General features: G+C 39.8%; 1 protein-coding gene across 1 annotated transcript in view; it reads right to left on the minus strand.

Moving 5' to 3' along the window:
• Positions 1-20,811, minus strand: part of BTAF1 (B-TFIID TATA-box binding protein associated factor 1) — a 3,603,226-nt gene that overhangs the window by 2,717,472 nt on the left and 864,943 nt on the right. Inside the window, exon 12 of the mRNA XM_044055641.1 lies at positions 13,885-13,974. Within this exon, the coding sequence (XP_043911576.1) occupies positions 13,885-13,974 (90 nt within the window). The remainder of the gene's footprint in view (positions 1-13,884; positions 13,975-20,811) is intronic.

Genomic DNA, 20,811 nt, shown 5'->3' on the forward strand with positions numbered 1-20,811 from the left:
CACAGGTTGCTGATCAAATGAAGTTAACTACTTCAGATCAGTCACCTTCTACAATTCTCCCTATACTACAATTCCTGGAATCCCCCCATCTTTCATCCCCTTTTACCAGTACAAGCAGCTTTAGATGCATATTCCTCAACAAGGCAACTAAATTCTCTTTACTGCCTCTTCAAGCGCTATTCATCCACAATGGCAGTCTTCTCAGTGTGGCCTCCAAAGTTTCCATAAAATAACTTTTTTCTTTGTCAGAACTTCTTAGTGTCTGGCAGTGGTGATATTGTTAAAATTCTGATACGGCCTACCTACAATTTTTAACATGAGATGCACCCATTAAAGTGCAAACATTTCATTTTTCACTTGATAATGGGTTAGCAGGTGCAATAATTATGGAACATATTTTATTGGATACTCAAATATTAAAGCAGTAATATAGATTTTTTTGGAAAAGGAAAAAAGGGAAGAGCTCCAATGAGATTTTAGAGAGAGAGAATGTTCTCTGTAGTGAGGATATAACTGGGTAAACAGGTTAGTGTACTGTAGGGATGGTCAGTTATGAAAGGGTACACCCAAGAAGAAACGGACAAGAGTATGAATGAAGCAAAAGGAACATGAATACAGGGGAAAGGAGAGAAGTCTGAAATGTGGGCAGTAGACTAGAAAAGGTTAAATGTAACTGCTGTTTGAGAATAGTATCAAGGGCAAGTATTTAGCATGGACTAGTTATGACAGTGGCATTACCATTTTTGTTGTAGATACCTCTTTAGTTTAGTGGCAAAGTTTTAGATTTTAGTTCTAAGATACTTGGGAATGGAGTTTCATTATTTATGCGACGAGTACATAGAGTCAGGAATGGTTATGAGAATTTGAAAAAAGTTTTTATGTTTGTTGGATCATACTTACATTTTGGGGCATGTTTTGCAATAATTTGGTCCGGGTACTATACTGCTGTGTAAGGATTAGAAAGTTGCCCAGTTTGATCCAATGAAGTTGCTGAATGGCAGTACAGTGATGAGTTTTACAAAGTGGAATGGGCAAATAATGAATTCAAGTAGGAGTACTTGTGGTTCTCGCAAATCTACAAGGCTGGAGGAAGGTGTATAGCAGATTTAGAAACTGAAGAGTTTGGGTAGTTTTTAGTCTGGTTTCCCCATGTAGATAAGGTTTGATTTGTAGAGCATTCCAAGTTTGTGAAGTCACATAGCTCGTCTGTTGATCAAACAGAATACTTTGGTCTATAATGATTCCAAATAATTTGGTGTGTTCTATCTGGACGGTGTCATTGCTGGAGGCAATACTAATTTTAGTAGTACCTTTATGAAACTTGTTTAGGTGAGAAGAGTATTTTTTTTTACTTTAGCATTCAGGAGTTAAGGTGCTTTGCGCCAGTCGTTCATTGTGCTAAACGCTGACCAAATTAGTTCTGTAGCTGGCTAGAGTATTTGCATGGCACACTAATGTGGGAGTCTTCTGCATATTGAAAAACTGCAGCACTGGAGACATTTTATATAGATTTTTGGTGAATGTAGTATGCAGTACAGGCTAAGAATAATGTCGCTCGCCAGGTCAGGATAAAACAGGCAAGCATTGTGGGTTCTTGTTCAAGCAGCTTTACTGTATGTAAACACATCATTAATTAGGTTAAGTAACTAACTTATAAACAGATTAGCTATCAGATTAATGGATGTTAACATTCTGGCTGCACATTCAAAATGGCACTGACGCTAACACATGCTTAGTATTTTTATGCACACACACCTTGGAAATTCTTCTTAAAGGTCCAACACACCTGCGCTATTCTACATCCTCTCTCTGAGAAAATGCATTAGACATTGTCACTGAAATTAATGAATATGCAATTTACAGACATGACTTTCATCATGCAATTATACAAAGCTAGATACATACAGATACAACTACATCCAAGTTGCTGTGCATTTCACACTAGGCTTTGAAATGCGACCATATCGTGGGAGATAACATTTGGGATCTGGTTTAGCAACTGAATAGTTTCTGCTGACTGTTCAACCTTAGAAACACTAGAATTATCTGCTGGAACAGTCAGGAGAGTCAAGACATACTGTAGAACAGGAATATCATCTGGAATATCATCTAGATTGCTCTGAGTGTGTCTATCACAGGTACGATTGCTGCGATATCGGTTCTGCTACTGGAAGAAGTCTGCAATTTCTTCTGTACTCCACACTCTCGGATTTAACAAAATAGGATTTCGGCTCTGCACAAATACTTGTTACTTGATCAATCTGGTTGAAACCTTTCGCCGTTTGTATCCTCACTCTCTCGCTCTTTTTCAATGGATGAAGAAATCTGCTAGACTTGTCATAGCTGGACTTTTGGAAAGAACCCTTTCTAGACGACTAGGCTTTAATTGCTTGGTTGTTTTTAGCTTTAGGCCTCAAACTAGAGCAGATAGGCAATGTTGTTCTGGTTTGCCTACTTCGTCACGAGGTATGTTTGAGATTGTTAAAAAAAAATTGGTATTATCACGCTTTGACTTAAAGTAATTGTTCTGCACGTTCAGCAAGTCCATTCTCTTGCGGATATTCTGGACTACTAGTAACATGTATGAAGTCCCATTCTTTGGCAAATTTCTGAAATTGACTGGTGAATTGCATACCATTGTCAGAGCTTAATTTCTGTGGACTGCCATGGACTGAGAAATGGCATTTCAACTTAGTAATTACTGTAGTATAAGTTAGATTAGGTAGTAAATCGATCTGGAAACCAATTTGAATAAGAGTCCACCAGTACTATAATGCTGATTGTTCCACTTGAATATGCCAGTAGCTACAACTGACCGAGACAGATCAGGAATTCGACTTAGGTCAAGTGGCTCTCTTTGCAAATGCGTTTTAGTAATACTACATACTGAACATGAAATAAATACTCTATCGATGTCTTCCACTAGAGAAGTTCAATATACTAGTCCTCTTGCTCTTCTCTTAGCAGATTCGGAACATGGGTGATCATGATGCAAAATCTGGATATATTCTTGTAAGGAAGCAGGAACAATTTTAGGACCTTTGAAAATAATGCCATCTTCCATCAACAACTCATCTCTGTAAGGAAAGCAAGACTGCACTTCTGGTGGTACACTCGACTGCTTTGATGGCCATCCAACACGGATACAGTGATTGAGCTTCTGAAAAAAATGGATCAGTCATTGTATGATGTCTTAGCTCATCAAATCATGTGGTAGAAAAATTACACACTTCCATGACATCAAAGTCAAAATTCTCTACATGAAGCTGTTCTGTTGTACTTCTAGGCGCTCTGGATAAGGTATCAGCCAGATAAAGAAGTTTGCCTTTTGTATACACCATCTTGAAGTTGTACATTTTCAGTTTGAGCATCATTCTTTGTAATCTCACTGGACCTGAATGTATAGGCTTCTTTAAAATAGTGACTAAAGGTTGATCAGTTTCAATCTGGATTTCTCGACCATAGATATAATCATGAAACTTGGAACATGTAAACACTATTGCCATAAGTTCCTTCTCAATTTGAGCATACTGCATCACAGTCTGGGTAAGTGTTCTAGATGTGTAGGCTACTGGTTTGCCTTCTTGGAGAATAACTGCACCTAAACCAAATGTTGAAGTATTGCAGGAAAGAATTACTGGTTTGTTGACATCATAGTATCTTAATTGGGGGGTAGCAGTTTTCTGATTAAGAACTTCAAATGTGCTCTGCTGCTAGTTTAGCCAACACCAAGTAATATTTGTACGTGAGCTCTCTCAAAGGCGCTGTCAACTCAGTGAAATATGGTATAAACTTGCCTAAGTAACTGACAATACCAAGAAAACAGTGTAGAGCTTGCACATCATCTGCCACTGGCATCTCAAGAATGGCTGCTTGCTTGGATGGGTCTGGTCTCAAGCCCATACTTGTAAACAAATGAACTACATATGTAACTTCTGGTAGTCTGAATTTGCACTTGAGAGGATTGAGCTTTAAGTTCACTTCACATGCTCTGTCTAGAACTCTCAAGATTTCTGTCATGCTCTACGTCACCACTGCCTTGGACCAACATATTATTATGGCACATGGATAGCACAAAAAAAAAGTTCCTCCATTACATGCTGGAAGACTTTACTTGTAGAATGTATTCCAAATGGTATCCTGAGGAATCTATATCTTGCAAATGGAGTACTGAATGTAGTCAGTAATGAAGATTTGCGATCAAACATCATTTGCCAAAATGAACGCTCTGCATCTAAGACAGAAAAAACAGTGGCATTCGGAAGCGTGGGATGATGCAATCTCTTCAATGCCTTATTCAAATCTCTTAGGTCAATACATATTCTGCTTTCATCTGAGCCTTTACAAGCTGCTACCATGGACAAGACCCATTTGGTAGGTTCTGTAAATGGATAAATTACACCTTCTTGCACCATTCTGTCCAACTGAGCTTTGACCTTTTGCTGCAAAGCTATCGGAACTCTTCTTGCAGGTCTGATCACTGAACTGATCTCTGGGTCTAATGTCATGGAATACACAACTGGAAGCTTACCCAATCTGTCATCGAAAACATCAGCATACTCTGAAAAAATACCATCGGTGAAGCTTGAACTAGGACATGTGCTTATTTGATGAACTTCTTTGGTAAAAGAAAGCATATTCATTTTCAGTCTCTGAGACCCAATAATGACTGCACAGGTCTTCGAACCACATAGGATAGGCTATAGCAGCTCTTAGACACATAACATGAAAGACTACTGAGCCTTCTGTTTAAATCTCTTCAGCTCCATAAGCTATAGGTTTTGCACAACTAGTCACATTTAGTTGTTCACCAGCTCTGACCCTTGCAAAAGTATCTGCAGACATGACATTACACTTTGAACCAGTGTCCACTTTAAGCACAGTGGATTTACCATTGATCCAGACAGTACAAAACACTTAATTCCTTGTCAATAAATCTACTGCATCAATCTTTTCACCAATTACTAATACACATTCCACATAGAAAGCAGACTGTTGCAGGTCTATTTGATTAACTTGTTTTTGGAGTGACCCTTCTTTGCAACTGTGCGAGGCTTACTTGATTAAAAAAATCTCTGAAAATGGTTCCATTTCTTACACTTATGACATTGCTGACCAAATGCCATGCACTTTTCTCTTCTGGACTCATGGTTAGCACCACAACTGCGACAGTTAACAATAAAGCTTGATTTGGGTTTTGCTGATTCACTCATGCTGTACTTGGCAACGTTTGTTTTGCACTGAGCATGGTCCTTTAACTGAACTGTTCTTGGAATGTGCTAGAAACCACGGATTTTACTTAGAAGTCCTGGACTGCTGCTGCCAGGTACTTAGGCCTGCTTTTGCCAGTCACATGTTGCATGCTGTCTACATGAGCTCTGGAGCCTACTGAAACCATGGTCTTATCACTAGCAAGCATATTTGTGTGCCTTTCTGTAACTTCATGAATCTGACAAATCTCAATGGCTTTACTCAGTGTTAAATCACGGTCAACAAAAAATCTCTCTCACAGCAGCATTATTAATACCACACATAAGTCTGTCCTTTATTAAATGCATCCTTTAAATCACCAAACCTACCCATTTTAGCTTTGTTTCTCAGATCAGTAATACAAGCTGCAAACGTTTCCCCTTGCTTTTGATCTCCAGATCAGTAATACAAGCTGCAAACGTTTCCCCTTGCTTTTGATCTCTTGTGAAAAACAAATGCCTCAGTAGTGTAACATTAGTCTGAGGGTTACACCTCTCTGAATTTATGCTTTAAACACTCGGGGTCTTCCCTTGACTTAGCCTGCACAACACCACAATGAGATTCTTCTTCACACACTGCTGGTGCATAGACAAATGAACGCTCCCTCTCAATGGTTTCTGACCCTGATAGGTTCAGCAAAATGAATGTCCTGGTATGTGTATTTTTATCAGAATAAGCTGCTTGTATAAATATATCATATTCTTGCTCAAACATTCTTCAATTCTCTGCAATGTTCTGATCAAACACAAGTGGTCGTGGCTTGCGAAGTCCGTCTGCCATATTGATGTATCTCAGTGAAAACTCTTGCAAATATGCATGAACACACACTTGTACATACATGTATAGATGTGCTTGAAATTTATGCCAGTACTTGTAGCACCACAACGAGCATCTGTATAACTGAATTTCACGAAATGAGTTTCCTGGGCACTGCAACACTTTGAAATCTCTTTACTGTAAAGCCACTTGCTTTGAAATTATTTCTTTACCATACAAGCCATTTATCTTGTAAAGGGAAAATGCTCAAGTCATTTATCATTATTTTACTGCATGAGCCTTTGTCTTGTAATTGCTTTAATGCCAGAGCCACTTAATTTACTGACATAGTCATTTATCATAATTTTAAAAAACATTTCAAACTGCACAGTGTGAATACACTGAGCAATAGAAGCTGAGGGCAAGAAACATTTCAAAGTAACTTCTTTGCAAATACACCATCTCGATGCAATGGCACTTGACAAACTAACTGTTTTGAAGTAATTGAGATTTGTGAATAAGCTACCTCGAAGTAATGGCATGTTGCAAATAAACTTTTTCAACGTAATTGCAATCTGCGAATAAACTTTTCGAAGTTATAGCACTTTGTGAACAAACTATTTCAAAGTAATTGTGGTTTGCAAAGGTACTGGGCAGAAACAGCTCAGAGTGAGCAACACCTCACAATAACTGCACTTTGTGAATAAACAGTACACAGCACACTGGAATCTCCCCAAAATTGCTGCACTTTGCCAAACTCTGTATAGTGCAACAGACACACTGTAATAGTGGCAATATGTGAACAGACACTCAGGCACAAGAAACTTTTCCAAATGGTTTCACTTGACTGCACTTCATGAAATAGTTGAACTCAGCACACAGCAAACTCTTCTGAATTAATGCGCAGCAATAAACACACTCACTAAGCACTTTTATACACCGAGATACTTCAAACAACTCTAGTTATGCTACTCAAGGCTTCAATCAATATGAAGTAGCAATTTGTAACAAAAACAGTAATTCGCCCAAAACACATGCAATTGCCTTTGCTTTATTTATACTCAGTGTGCTCTTTTCTGCCCTATTATAGTTTCGCTCACTGAATCTCAATGTGCCATTTATGCCCTTGTGTTATATTTGTTTTGCTCATTTCATCTCTTTTCATGCCCATTGTACTTTCTTGTGCTCGTTTCAACTCTAAACAAGCTCGTTTTACATTGAGGCAATTCTGAACCCCTTATGTACTTTTCTAATGCTCGTTTCATCAAATAACAGTTTCAAACATTTTGTCTGATTAATGAGCTCTTTTCTATTTCTCGTTTGCTTAATAGACTTTTCTGTGCTATTCATTTGATTAACCATACGTTTTGTGCCCTTGTAATGCTCTGTTCAACCTCTCATTCGTGTGTGTTCTCTTTACCTTTAACTTGTCTCTGGCCCTTTTTCGCTCTCGGTTCTTTTAGTTTGCCTTCACCATTACCTTTGCATCTTGTGGCTCTGAAGAATAGTCTTTGCAATCCGGTTCTAACACTATGTCACTCACCAGGTCAGGATAAAACAGGCGAGCACTGTGGGTTCTTGTTCAAGCAGCTGCATTGTATGCAAACACATTGGAAATAACGTTAAGTATCATACACATGGATGTTAACATTCTGGCTGCACTTTCAAAATGGCACTGAAGCTAACATGTGCTTGGTATTTATATGCACACAGATGATCTTGGAAATTATTCTTAAAGGTACAACACACATTCTATTCTACAGAATAGAACCTTGGAGAATTCCTAATGTAAATATGAGTAAAAGCTGAATAAGCATATTTGCAGAAAACTAGCATGTCAGAGAGGGAGCTAATGAACCATTAGAGAAGTATTTTACAAGTATAATTACTCTTGTCATTTGAGAAGGAAAACAGTGAATGCTTACAATATGTTGAGGAATATGGTAGAAGTGAAATTAGTTGTACTAACAAGTTAGAAAGTACAGTTTTGTACCTACCATAAATGTAGATGTTAGAGTGTAGACACTGCTGCAGTCATTACACTTGGGTTATCCTGCAGTCAGGCGGTTCCTCAGCCGGCCTGAGTTCCAAAGTCTTGGTCCGGCGTCGGTTGCTGTCGCCTCCTCCATGACGTCAGTGCGACAGGGGTATACAAGATGCAGCAGACGCCATTTTCTTCAGTTTTTCTTGCCTCAGATGTCAGGTGCCCCCAAATAGGTAGGCAATTCAAATTGCTAATAAAACATACATAAGAAATGCAAACATACTTTCAGCTACCAACAAATACTCCCCATAGGTAGTAAAAGGTAGAGGAACTAGGTGCGTGCTAGCCAGTAAGAGGGGAAGGAGGGAGGGTAACCTGGACTGCAGCAGTGTCTACACTCGAACATCTACACTTATGGTAGGTACAAAACTGTACTATGTTCGTGTGACACTGCTGCAGTCATTACACTTGGGTAGAATCCCAAAGCTGAGGTAGGGTGGTTGGTTCTATAAGGCATTAGGGGTGGCTATAAGGCCCTGCAGCACTGCAGAGGCGAAGCCAGCTCTGGACATAGAGTATAGAGGCAGATGGTAATGCTTGGTGAAGGTATGCACAGAACTCCATGTTGCTGCTTCCAAAATATCTTTTGTAGGTACTCCTCTGAGGTAGGCAGTTGAAGTGGCTGTTGCCCTGGTGGAGAGAGATCTAATGCTGTTAGGCACAGGTTTTCCATGGTGCGTATAGCAGAAACGTATGCGTGTCCTATCCATTTGGAAATGGTCTGTTTTGAAATAGCTTTTCCCTATGCTGCTGCAGCATATGCTACCAATAATTGCTCAGATTTTCTGAAAGCTTTGGTTTTGTCCAAGTAGAAGCATAACTGCCTGTGAATGTCCAATGAATGCAGCAGTCTTTCCCCTTTATTCTGTGGTTTTGGATAAAAAGTAGGCAAGTGAATGGTTTGGTTTAGAGACACACTTGAAACCACCTTAGGCATAAACGTAGGGTTAGTTCTTAAGGACACCCTGTCCTGGTGGAAAATGAGGGAAGGTTCCACTGCCATTAGTGCCTGTAATTCTGAAACTCTTCTTGCAGAAGTTATTGCCTGGAGCAGAGCAGTTTTCCAAGAAATGTATTTTAATTCTGCCGTTCTAGCTGGTTCAAAAGGAGGTGAAGTTAATTTTTCCAAAACAAAGTTGAGGTCCCAAGTTGGAGTAGGTGCTCTACGGGGCGGTATTATGTTTTTAGCCCCTCTGAGGTACTGTTTTAGCAAAGGATTAGAGAAAACTGGTGAATCCGTGTTGTAATGTGCAGAGATGGCAGAGGCGTGGATCTTGATGGATGAAAAGGAGAGGCCTTTATCCAGCATCTCAGTCAAATATTGTAGTATCTGAGGAATGTTTGGCACAAGAGGATCAAGGCTGTGAGCCTGGTTCCAGGCACAGAATCTCGTCCATTTATCCGAGTAGGCTTTCCTGGTACTAGGCCTTCTGGCCTCCAGAATGACATCCATAACTGCTTTGGAGAGAGGCATTGCTTGCGTGGCTAGGGAATCTTCCATGCATCTAGGTTTAGTGTCTTTAGCTGGCTGTGGAGTAACTGATTGTTGTGCTGCGACAGCAGATGTGGTATTTGAGGCAAAATCCAGGGTGGTCCATGTGCTAAGTTTTTTAAGATTGGGTACCAGTGCTGGTGTGGCCAGTCTGGTGCAATCAGGATCATTTTTGGCTCTTCTTGCCTGGCTTTTATGAGTACCTTTGGGAGAAGAGGCAGTGGTGGAAAAGCATATACTTGTAGGTTTGTCCAGCTGAATGAGTGGGCATCCACTTTCCATGCTTGCGGATGGTAACTCCTTGTGCAGAATTTCTTTAGCTGGCAATTCATTGGGTAGGCAAACAGATCTATGTCCGGGCTCCACCATTTCTTTATCATTCTGAATATTTGAGGATTCAATTCCCATTGATGGGGATCCATGATATTTCTGCTCAAGTTGTCTGCCAGTGTGTTTTTCTCTCCTGGTAGGAATTGTGCTTGTAGATGAACTTAATAGTTTATAGCTGTGTTCCACAAGGTCATGGCTTGTCTGCAGAGGGGGTAGGAGTGAGTGCCCCCTTGCTTGTTTATGTACCACATAACTGTGGTGTTGTCTCTGTCTTTAGTAGTAGTTGTCCTGGATGCAACAGGTCCTTGAAAACTATAAGGGCATTTTGTACAGCTAGCATCTCTTTTTGATTGATGTGAGGATGCCTTTGTTCTGCGGGCCACTTGCCCTGAATACATTTTCCTGCCATGTGTGCTCCCCAGGCGTAATCCAATGCGTCTGTTGTCAGTGTTTGCCTGACTGTGGGTTGAGTGAAAGGCTGTCCCTTGAGGTGACAAGCTTGAGCCCACCATCGAAACTCCTGTTGAAGGCAAGGTATTAGTGGTATAACTGTTTCCAAACTTTGACAGTGTTGAGACCATACATTCTTTAGGTACCACTGTAGTTTCCTCATATGGAATTAGTAGTATGCAAGATGCCATGAAGCCCAAGGCCTGCAGAAGTTTTCTTGCAGGGAGTTGGGTCTTTGTTGCCATCAATTGAAAGTATTGTGCATCTGTCCTTGCATGTCTGGCATGAGAAAAGCTATCTGGGCCGTTGTGTTCAAGCTGGCACCCAGGAATATTATCTCTTGTGAGGGCACTAGTTTTGATTTCTTTTCGTTTACTGTGTACCCCAGGCAACTTAACTTTTTTACAAATGCCAGATGCTGTAGAAGAATGTCCTTGCTCTCTGCTTGAATCAGGCAGTCGTCCAGGTATGGGTAAATTTGAATTCCTTTCTGTCTGCAAAATGCAATTACTGGTGCCAGGCACTTTGTGAAGACCCTGGGCGCAGTAGATAATCCAAAGAGCAGTGCAGAGAATTGATAGTGCATTGGACCAGCTAAGAACCTGAGGTATCTTCTGCAGTTTTGTCTAATAGGAACATGCAGGTATGACTCCTTGAGTCCAAAGTCACGAGCCAAGCTTGCTTGCCCAGCATGGGAAGAAGCTGCTGTAATGTCAACATTTTAAATTTCGGAACATCCAGGTAAGTGTTTAGTGAAGAAAGATCCAGAATGGGCCTCCAGGCTTTGTCTTTTCTGGGAACCAGAAAGAGTCTTGAGTAAAATCCTTGCACTTGTTCCTGTGGTGGTACCTTTTGAATAGCTCCCATGTTCATGAGTGCCATAATCTGTTTTTGGGCCTCTGCCCATTAATTTAGTGGCAGATTTGGCATTCCTTTTAATCTTGGCAGAGTGTGAAAGTGGAACCTGTAACCTTTTGAAATATTGAGAACCCATTTGTCTTGGGTGATCATATGCCAATTGTGATAAATGCCAGTTTTCCTCCCAAAGGGTCTCCCAAGAGTGAGTTGTTTGGCAGCTGGAGTGGGAAGTCATTGGGGCTGTTTTTTATATGGTTGGTGCCCGTCTTCCCCTTCTTTCTGGCCTGATGCACCCCATTGTGGAGGCCTGTAAAGACCTTGTGGTTGACCTCTACCTCTTGGCTGTCTGTATCTGCCCCTTTGAGGTCTGTCATTAACTGGAAAGGACCAATTCTTTGTTGGCCAGTTTCTACTAAATCGAGGAGGCTGACCCTGTAAGAAATCCTTCACTGTTTGCATAGATTTTGCCTTATCCTCCATTTTCTTTAATACCTCTTCTGCCTTAACTCCAAATAAAACATCCTGCTGTAAAGGTGCATCCAGTAATTTAGCTTTAACATAATCTGGTAACGTATGTTCTTTTAACCATGCATGTCTTCTAATGACAGAGCCTGTAACTGCTGTTCTGCATGAGGCCTCTAAAGAATCAAAACCACATTGCAAAGTATGCTTTCCCACTTGTTCAGTGGCATGCAATAAATCCTGCATTTCTTTAAAATTAGGAGGATCTGTATCTGGAAGCATTTTTTGTTTCAACTGAGACATCAATGGTATAATTAAATTTTCTGCCAAAGTAATGTCGGGCAAAATCAAACAGACATTTAATAGTGCGTTTATTAAACCTAGCACAAAACCGACAACCAGTAACGTCGTGGTCTGGGCCTAGGCATGGGATACAATAAGAATGGAAATCCTTATGAGGTATTTGCTTCCCACAAGAATTACAGTTATTAACTTTTACTGACATCGGTCTGAGGCAAGAAAAAGTTTCCCCAACGGGGTACTTAGCTTTGTAGAAGACTTTGGTTCTGGATTCAGAATGAAAATCTCAGGAGTAGGCCGACCGGCACTTGCAAACTGCTTTTGCTTCGGGCACCGCGCGGCAAGAAAGACTGAAGAAAATGGCATCGGCTGCATCTTGTATACCCCTGTCGCACTGACGTCAGGGAGGAGGCGACAGCAACCGATGAAGGACCAAGACTTTGGAACTCAGGCCGGCTGGGGAACCGCCTGGCGGCAGGATAACCCAAGTGTAATGACTGCAGCAGTGTCACACGATGAACATCAGCACTTACGATAAAATAGCTGCATCAGTACTGAGATCAGATCTGAAGCCATGTTGGATCAAGTACAGGAGGCTGTGTTTTGTAAGGCTATTAGTTTATTTATACACTTTTCTAGAATTCTGGATAGAAGAAACAGAATGGAGAATTGTCTGAAATCTGATAATGTAGTTTTTCTCATTTGTGAAATGGAATAATATAGGATCGTTTCCATAACATGTAATCTGTTGAGGACGGTGTAGGGTATAATTTGAGGATAACACTCAGTGGGCCAATCAGAAGTACTAATGTCAGTTTTAGTGTTATTGCTAGAGGGGTTATTCTGTCGTAGAATAGTGGTTGAATCCTGAAGAAATAACTTTCCATGCAGCACTACAATTGCAGCACTGGGGAGTGGGCTTTGTATTGCAGATTTGCCAGATTTCAGTAACTTAATGCTGTTCCAAAAGGGGTGCGACTAACCTGGAGGTTGTTAAATATTTTTTTTCCTCTTTGTGAAATTTTTACTTTGTTTCCAAGCACTCTGTACTGACCGATTGCTTTCTTTTCCTCCACTCTTTCCTGGCTTTGTTCCTTTGGACCATTAGGATTTTGGTATTACAGTACACCATGGAGCAGATATGCCTTCTACTTCTTTTCTCAGAAGAGCTGAGTTTAAAAAGTTAAGAAATGTGCAACTATAAGGGAGGTGTTGAGTCCAATTACAGTACTTTTAATTTTTTTTTAACCACATCAAACAAATGATTTAGGTTTTGCAGGGATGACTTCAGCCCTGGAAATAAAAACCTATAAATGGAAGAAAAAATGTTTCCAGGTAGAATTAGAGTTTGTGGAACTTATCCTGCAAAAAGCAAAAAGAAACAAGTGGAATAAGCTTATTGTACAGTGAAGCCATAAGGAAAAAGAGAGGGAATAAAGCAAACTTGTACTTGCACAGCATGAAGACACTTGAAGGAAATACCACTGCCTGACAAAGGAATAGAAGCCCATTTCCTGTGGAGATACAGAAGTCCTCTACAAACAGATTAAAGAGTACAAGTAAAGTATTTTTCTATCTGGGACTCTGCTATGATTTCTAATGGTCACTACTAGAAATGAGATGTCCACAGATTAAAAGTATTCAAAGAACATCATAATGCTCTGGAAAGGGTCACAGTAGCAGCAAATTGAGCAGGACAAACTTCCCTATATTAAAGTCTATAGCTCATCTCCCAGGATACTGCCACATGCCTCAAGCAAACTGTTTTGGGACCACTGCTTAGTGGGCCACATCTGGTACATTTCTGGTGGTTGCTGTTCAGCAGGCATCCATACAGGGAGACTACTCAACACAGAGAAAGCTGTACCTTAAAATCTTCCTAAATTCAAAGGGCAATTATGAAATAATTTAAGAAAAACTTAAGCAATAAATGAAACAGTACCTCATCTAAAGTGCAGTCTGCCATTTTTCCTCCACTTCTTCCGTGAACTTTAAGTATCTCTCGCAACCCAGTGCCAGCACCATGTCGCACCTAAGGAAGAAATAACATCCAAGTAGTAAAACAAATCTGTTATGGATCAGATTACAAAAATAGTAAAATTGATCACTTTAAGATACTCAAGACCAAAGCCACCAGAACATATTTTAAAGTTATAACTAAGAAATTACATCAGATAAGGCTGTGCTGTAGAGGGATGAAGACCTAATTACATCCCCAGATGACCCAGACTATCAGCAGTCCTGAAGATGGAAAAGCTGACTGGAAGAGGGAAAAAAAAAATCTGAGCCAGCACTTTGCCACAGAGCATACCACTCAAGCTCCTCAGTGCAAATCAGGCACCCAGTAGAGGCATTCATCTCAAGGATGGTATGGGAATGAGGCTTCCATCTCTGATGGAAGCAAGTGACAGTCTCAGGAAATGCCAACACACACCCAGTTCCAGTAATGTCACCAGACATTCATGGAGAAACCATGTACCCCTAAAGCAAAATACTACAATCCTTGCTTGCATAACTGCACCACTCCTAGACCACTCAGCTATTAAGGCAACAAATGGGACTAGAACAATAAATCTAAGAAGTGCACAACAGGTATTAGCTTCAACAGATGACCTGCTTAAAGGTCCTACTGGAGAGCATAACTGCTGTCATTTCTTTTCTAATAACCTTGGCTTGGTGCAATTGTTCTCATTTCCACATGCAGGGACTGCATGCCTTCCTGCTGATGCATGTTATCACATCAAGTGCTGTGAATAGGAGAGTACACTCAACCATGGCTCCACTCAGTTCCAACCACCAAACCACTCAAACAACCTGCAAGACAAAACAATGTATACAAAAACTCCATGAACTATAAGGCTACTCAACTTGTACAGAAATCCATCAGCCAGAAGACAAGAAAGATCATTAGAAATCCCCGTCATGTGCTGATAGTGAGACTACATATTGGTTACATCCAAATTCAGAGGCCTTCTGTAGTGGGCAACCGCTAGGAAGAATACTAAGCAATGAAGACTAAACCTACTGGGAAATCAACGCTGGAAAACACCAAATGGCAAATACTCCATAGGAGAAGGTCCTGAAGCAACAAGATGAAGAGGCCAAGCTCTTGGAATCACAGTTTAAGCAATAATAAAAACAGTGAGAATATGAAAGTACAGTTGTAAGTACATTTGCCATAAACATATGTTCTAATAGATCATTGTTGCCATAGTCTTAGCTATTCTGGGTTATATCCTGCCAAAGCTATGACTAACCAGCTTTTCAAAGATTAGGGGCTCCTTCCACCCACTAACTGCCAGGAGTTCAAGGACAGCTCCATATAAAAAGCAGTTATAATGTCAAAAGCTTCAGGGCTTTCTTGTGCTAAGGAGGAGGGCAATGGCCCAAAAGGAAAAAGGCTAGGAAACTAATTATGTACATATGAATATATACAATCCCACCCTGGCAATACAACATCATGAATACAGAAAGGGACTGACAACAGTAGTGATCTATTAGAACTTCTACTACTACGTTAATAAGTGTACTCATTTGTATTATGTTCAGCATTAACGAAATAGCTGAGGTTGCAGCAGTGATCTAAGTTTACAACAGCTGGTACACCAAAAGGGAAGAGGAAGAAAACCTAATATCTCATGGAGAATGGCCCTACCAAAGCCTTTCTAGGCCTGGAAAAGAAATCCTGTTTGTACTGCTTTCTGTAAGTATATACAAGGGATCAAGCTGCTGCCTCTAGAATACTTCGAGTGCACCAGTTTGCAAGAAAGCCACAAAAGAAGCCAAAGCCCTGGTGGAGTGGGTCATAACCCTGCCTGAAGTGACTTATGGTGAGAACAGCAAAAAGAAACAGCAGGAGACAATCTAGAAACAGCCTGCTTTGTCGATGTTTTATAGCAGACAAACAGCTGATAAGCTTTGTATTATCTGAGCTACCTGTGGACATCCAGAGTATGAAGAAATCTTTTTCCCTTGTTTTTTAGTTCTGGAACAAGACATGGAAATTAACAGACTGGGTGCAAGGTAAACTGAGACCACTTTTTGCATTAGAGGAGGATTAGAAACCCTACCCTTGGGGAAAATGAGGTAGGGCTGACTCAAGGTAAGAGACAAACTCTGATTCTCTTCTAGCAGAAGTTAGAGCAAGCAGTAAAACAGTCTTCCATGTTAAGAATCTCAAATCAGGCTAATCAACTGGTTCAAATGGAAATAGACCAAGCTTCTCAAGCACAAAATTCAGATCCCAAAGAGGGACCACTGTTTTTCTAGGTGGACAGATTTATAAAACCCCTTTCAAAAACGATTCTGACTAAGGAATAGGAAGAAATGGGGAGATACAAAGCAGACAAGCAGAAATGGTCAACAGATTTTTTTTTAAGACAGAAATAATTTTTGTTCAAACAAACTTTGAAAACCTGGTGCAATCCTCATGAATGGTGCACATTTATTTCTTCCTGGTTGTTGCTCTAGATCAGGGGGTTTCAACTGGTGTGCCACAAAAACATGACTATTCTCTTTAGAGAAATAAAAGTCACTTAACTCCCACACTTCAGTTTCTTCTCTTTACAAAGCATACTATCCCCAAACATGCCTAATATAACATCAGAGATGCGAATGGAGGTTGCAGTCAGGTGATTTATTTTTAAATGACATCCTCCTCCAACCGCATTTCTGCTGAATATTAGGCGCATTGTTTAGAGCTGGATAGTCATAACCAAAACAAGCCATAAGGTGAAAGTGTGAGCAGTGACCATTGAAATTGTACTACTGAGTACTGTACTGACTCTAGCAAATATCTTTTGACCGGACATCAGACCCAAGGGACAGTATTAACTTCTTTGCACGAGGATCTTGTCATGATTAATAACTATTTATATGCACACCCTGAACAGACATCACACTGGTTAACAGGATAAACAATGCTCTTAAGAATGAACCTGCAAGGTACCCTAAAAATATAGACCAATAACTTGCCTTCCGACGACGTATAAACTATGCACGGGAATTGACGCCGACAAAGTTTATAGTCATTTAGAAGAAAACTCAATTATGGCAGTAGAACAAAAGGGCAATAAAAGAATGTCATATGGAACAAAGGATCATTTGTTGTTAAAGTTATAGTGGACAACTGTAAGAAGGGGAAGAATCTAAGTATGGCATGGATTGACTACAAAAAAGCACTTGACAGTATCACACATTCATGGATAAAAGAGTGCTTAAAATGCATAAGATGCACCCTACATTGATTGATTACATTACAGTAACCATGAAACACTGGCAGACCACTTTCCAATTAAGCCATGATAAAGGACAGATTATTATCCCAGGGATAAAAATCCAAAGGGGGATATTCCAGGGTGACTCTGTCACTGTTATTATTCGGGCTTGCCATTAATCCATTAAGCTGTTTACTTAAACAGCTTAGGCCTTGGCTACAATTTGGCTTCTAAAAAACAAAGTTTAATGAATTATCTTCTCTTTGTCAATGATTTAAAACTGTATAGCTCATCAGATGAGGAACTGAAAGCACAGCTGCAGTTTGTCAAAACTTTTTCAGATGATATTGGAATGTCATTTGGTCTTGATAAATGTGCAAAAGCAACCTTTAAAAAAGGAAAACTGCAGCACCAGGAAAACATCAGTTTGGGACACGAATGTGATATAAAAGAACTTGAGCAAGAGGGAGTGTATAAATACTTGGGAATTGATGAAGGATCAGCAATAAAACATGAACAAATGTGAACAGAGCTCAGTAAGGAGTACTTTAGAAGGCTTAAATTAATCCTGAAAACAGCATCAACATCTAGGAACAAGATCCAAGCCATAAATCAATTTGCTGTTCCTGTCCTAACTTATAGTTTGAGTGATTGACTGGCCCCAAAAAGTGTTGGATAGAATGGATATTAAAACAAGGATGCTTCATGCTCACCAAATGATTTAGAAAAATCAGTGTATAACCAGGATTATATATTCCCTGTTCCGAAGGAGGGATGGGCCGCCCTGAAGTTGATTACATGTATAAATCTACAATAGTGGGACTCCACACATATCTGTTAACCTCACATGATAAAATGTAGTGAACATTTTGAAACATGAGAATAAATCTAAGATGACATCTATGCTTAATTTAGCAGAAGCATATTGATGTCAAGCAGGGATGGAAACCAAACCAGAAGTAGATAAAAACCAGGCAACAACTGAACGTGCTAAAAAACAAAAGAAAGAATATAAGGTGAAGGACCAGATGAGAAGGCAAGAAATGTGGAAAAAACAAATATAGTTGCAAGTACAGAAAATTTCTGGAAGAGCCTCATGTTGATCAATGAATGCAGGAATGGCTAAGGAGAGGTGAATTCACCATCAAGAAAAGAAAGGTTAATATTGGCAGCTCAAGATAGTGGGCTACATACACACTGGTTTACAAAGTCCATTGAACATGTGGGAGAAACAGACATATGTAAGTTTTGTAAAACCAAATTGGAAATGGTCACGCACCTTGTTGCTGGATGCGACACACTAACGGCAGAGGGACTGTATACTGAAAGGCATAATAATGTGGCGAGACTGTTGCACTGGAGATTGTGCAAACATTATGGTATCGAAGTGACTGAAAAACGCTGGAAACATGAGCCACAAAGACTCACAGGAAATGAAGTTTATAGGAAATGGAAGTTTACATCACATGGGATCAGCCAATACCAACAGTTCAAAAGATAGATGCTAGCAAACCGGATATAGTGGTCCAAGAAAAGACAAAAGTAGCACTGAAATCGCCACACCTAGTGACTACAGTGTCTTGCATAGAGAGAGACAAAAAGTCATAAAATACCTTGAGCTGCAGGCAGAAACGAGAGCCATGTGGAAGAAAGACACCCAGGACAGTTCCAATAGTAGTAGGAGCAACTGGTCTTATAAAAAAGAATTTACAATTGTATTTAGATATGGTATCAGTTCATGTAACACCATACGAATTGCAGGAGGAGTCATTACTGGGTACATTGTGGGTGCTGCAAAGAGCACTTTTGGCTAACATCAAAAGAGTTAAACAATACTAATTTCATGAACTTTAATCATACTTTGACTTAGGAATGGGGGGTCCATTCCCATCATAGTATTAGAAACGTGAAAGACTTGGATAAATAAAAATGCCAGAATACTGTGAATTAAAATTACATTAAGGTAAATGCCAGTAGTACTGATCTACCTCTCAACCTGTAATATTTTGTATTTGTAGTTACAAAAATTTTCTGTAGGATATGAAGTCTGAAACTAAAATGTCACTGATTATTTCCTGTGTGGTTTGTAAAATCTGAATACTTTCTTGGGTGCCAGAACTATATATGGATTCCCCAGAACAGATAATTTCTGTCATGCTCAACTCCTTTCCCAATGTGGTCCTCAAGGAACCAAAGTGGGACATTTGAGAGCTTACTTGTTTGGTGCCCTACAGCTGGTGTAAGCCTTATACTGTATGCATACTTCAAGTATCACAGGTTAAGACAGTAGCAAAAGAAATAAAACAATAAACTACAATTTATTCTTAATCAGTCATCTATTTTTGTAATGCTGTAGCAACTGGGACATCGGGAGGCCTACCACTGTAACAGTGTGCATGTGTGTATGTCTGGTACTTTTCTGTCTGCATGTCTGAGTGAATGTTTGTATGAATGCAGAAGAGATGGTGTGTGCGTGAGTGAATGAATGTGTGTAGAATAAAGAAGTGACTGAGTGTGAGAGATCTGGAAAGAGTGATGGCGATCTTGCGTGTGTGAATGTGTGTATGAATGCAGAAGAGAAAGTGTGTGTGAATGAATGTGTGTGAAAGCAATCCACTTCTATTTGAAGATTTTTAGACTGCAAAACACAAAGCTGTGTGCTCCATTCCCACTCCTGGTGATTAGGTTTTCAATTTGCTGACACTACAGTGCAGCATTATGGGTCTGGTACCCAGAGGACATACCATCCTTTAAATTAGATTTTAAATCGAGGCTTATTCTTTTTGACTTCATGGTAGCTCCAAGTGGATGTAAAAGATCCAATGGCACTTCAAAAAGGAGTAGGGGAAATTCCTCTGTGCTTGGCATAAATTTCCATGCAGTCATATAAAGATCACCTTGGGTCCCCTGAAAATTGACTTCTAAGCTGAGGACTAACCCACTTAGCAAACAATAAATAAAAAAAAATAAAAGAACTTAAGTGGCAGAACTGCTACTGTCAGATGGAGCTGTTTGCAAAAGTCACGTTGTATACTTATACATCACCCAGTAATAGTGCTTGTTAGTAATGTTGAATGCATCACCAGTTGTCATTGTTAATTCAAAAGCAAACATTTAACTTTTAAAAAAGAAAAGCTACATTGTTTAGGTCAAAATTTGTTCACTCTCAACTTCTTAGCGAAAGAAATATGGACAAAGACAAAAATAATTTTTTTGGGGGGGGGGGGCAAAGGTCCAAAAATAAACTTTTAAATATTGCTTTTATGAACTCGGAAAGAGAATAGCAGGATTTCTGTTAGCAGTTGTTTTGCTTCGAGTGTAATTTCCTCTTCCTCTGGGTTGTAATTTACAGTAGTTTCTTGATGGTTTGAACAACATTCTTAACTGCTCTCACCAGCAAATACCAAAATAATGATATATATGCAGAGTTTGAAGGTCTTATGTGGTGAGTTATTACTGAATTTTTAGAGTTAGTGAATGTTTTGTAAATGAAGTAAAAAAATGGTGGCACAGTGGTGCAAACAACATTATTACTTCATGTCATGTGGCTCTGTAGTTCAGGTGCCTTCTTTTGGAGTTCGAAGTCTTTTCACTCTGTGCACCTTTCTTCATTTATTTACTTATTTAAATTTATTTTCTGGAGCAGAACACAG

Source organism: Protopterus annectens, chromosome 14.part0 (genome assembly GCF_019279795.1).
Source record: "Protopterus annectens isolate FY-2018-M chromosome 14.part0, PAN1.0, whole genome shotgun sequence".
Classification (NCBI taxonomy): Eukaryota; Metazoa; Chordata; order Ceratodontiformes; family Protopteridae; genus Protopterus; species Protopterus annectens.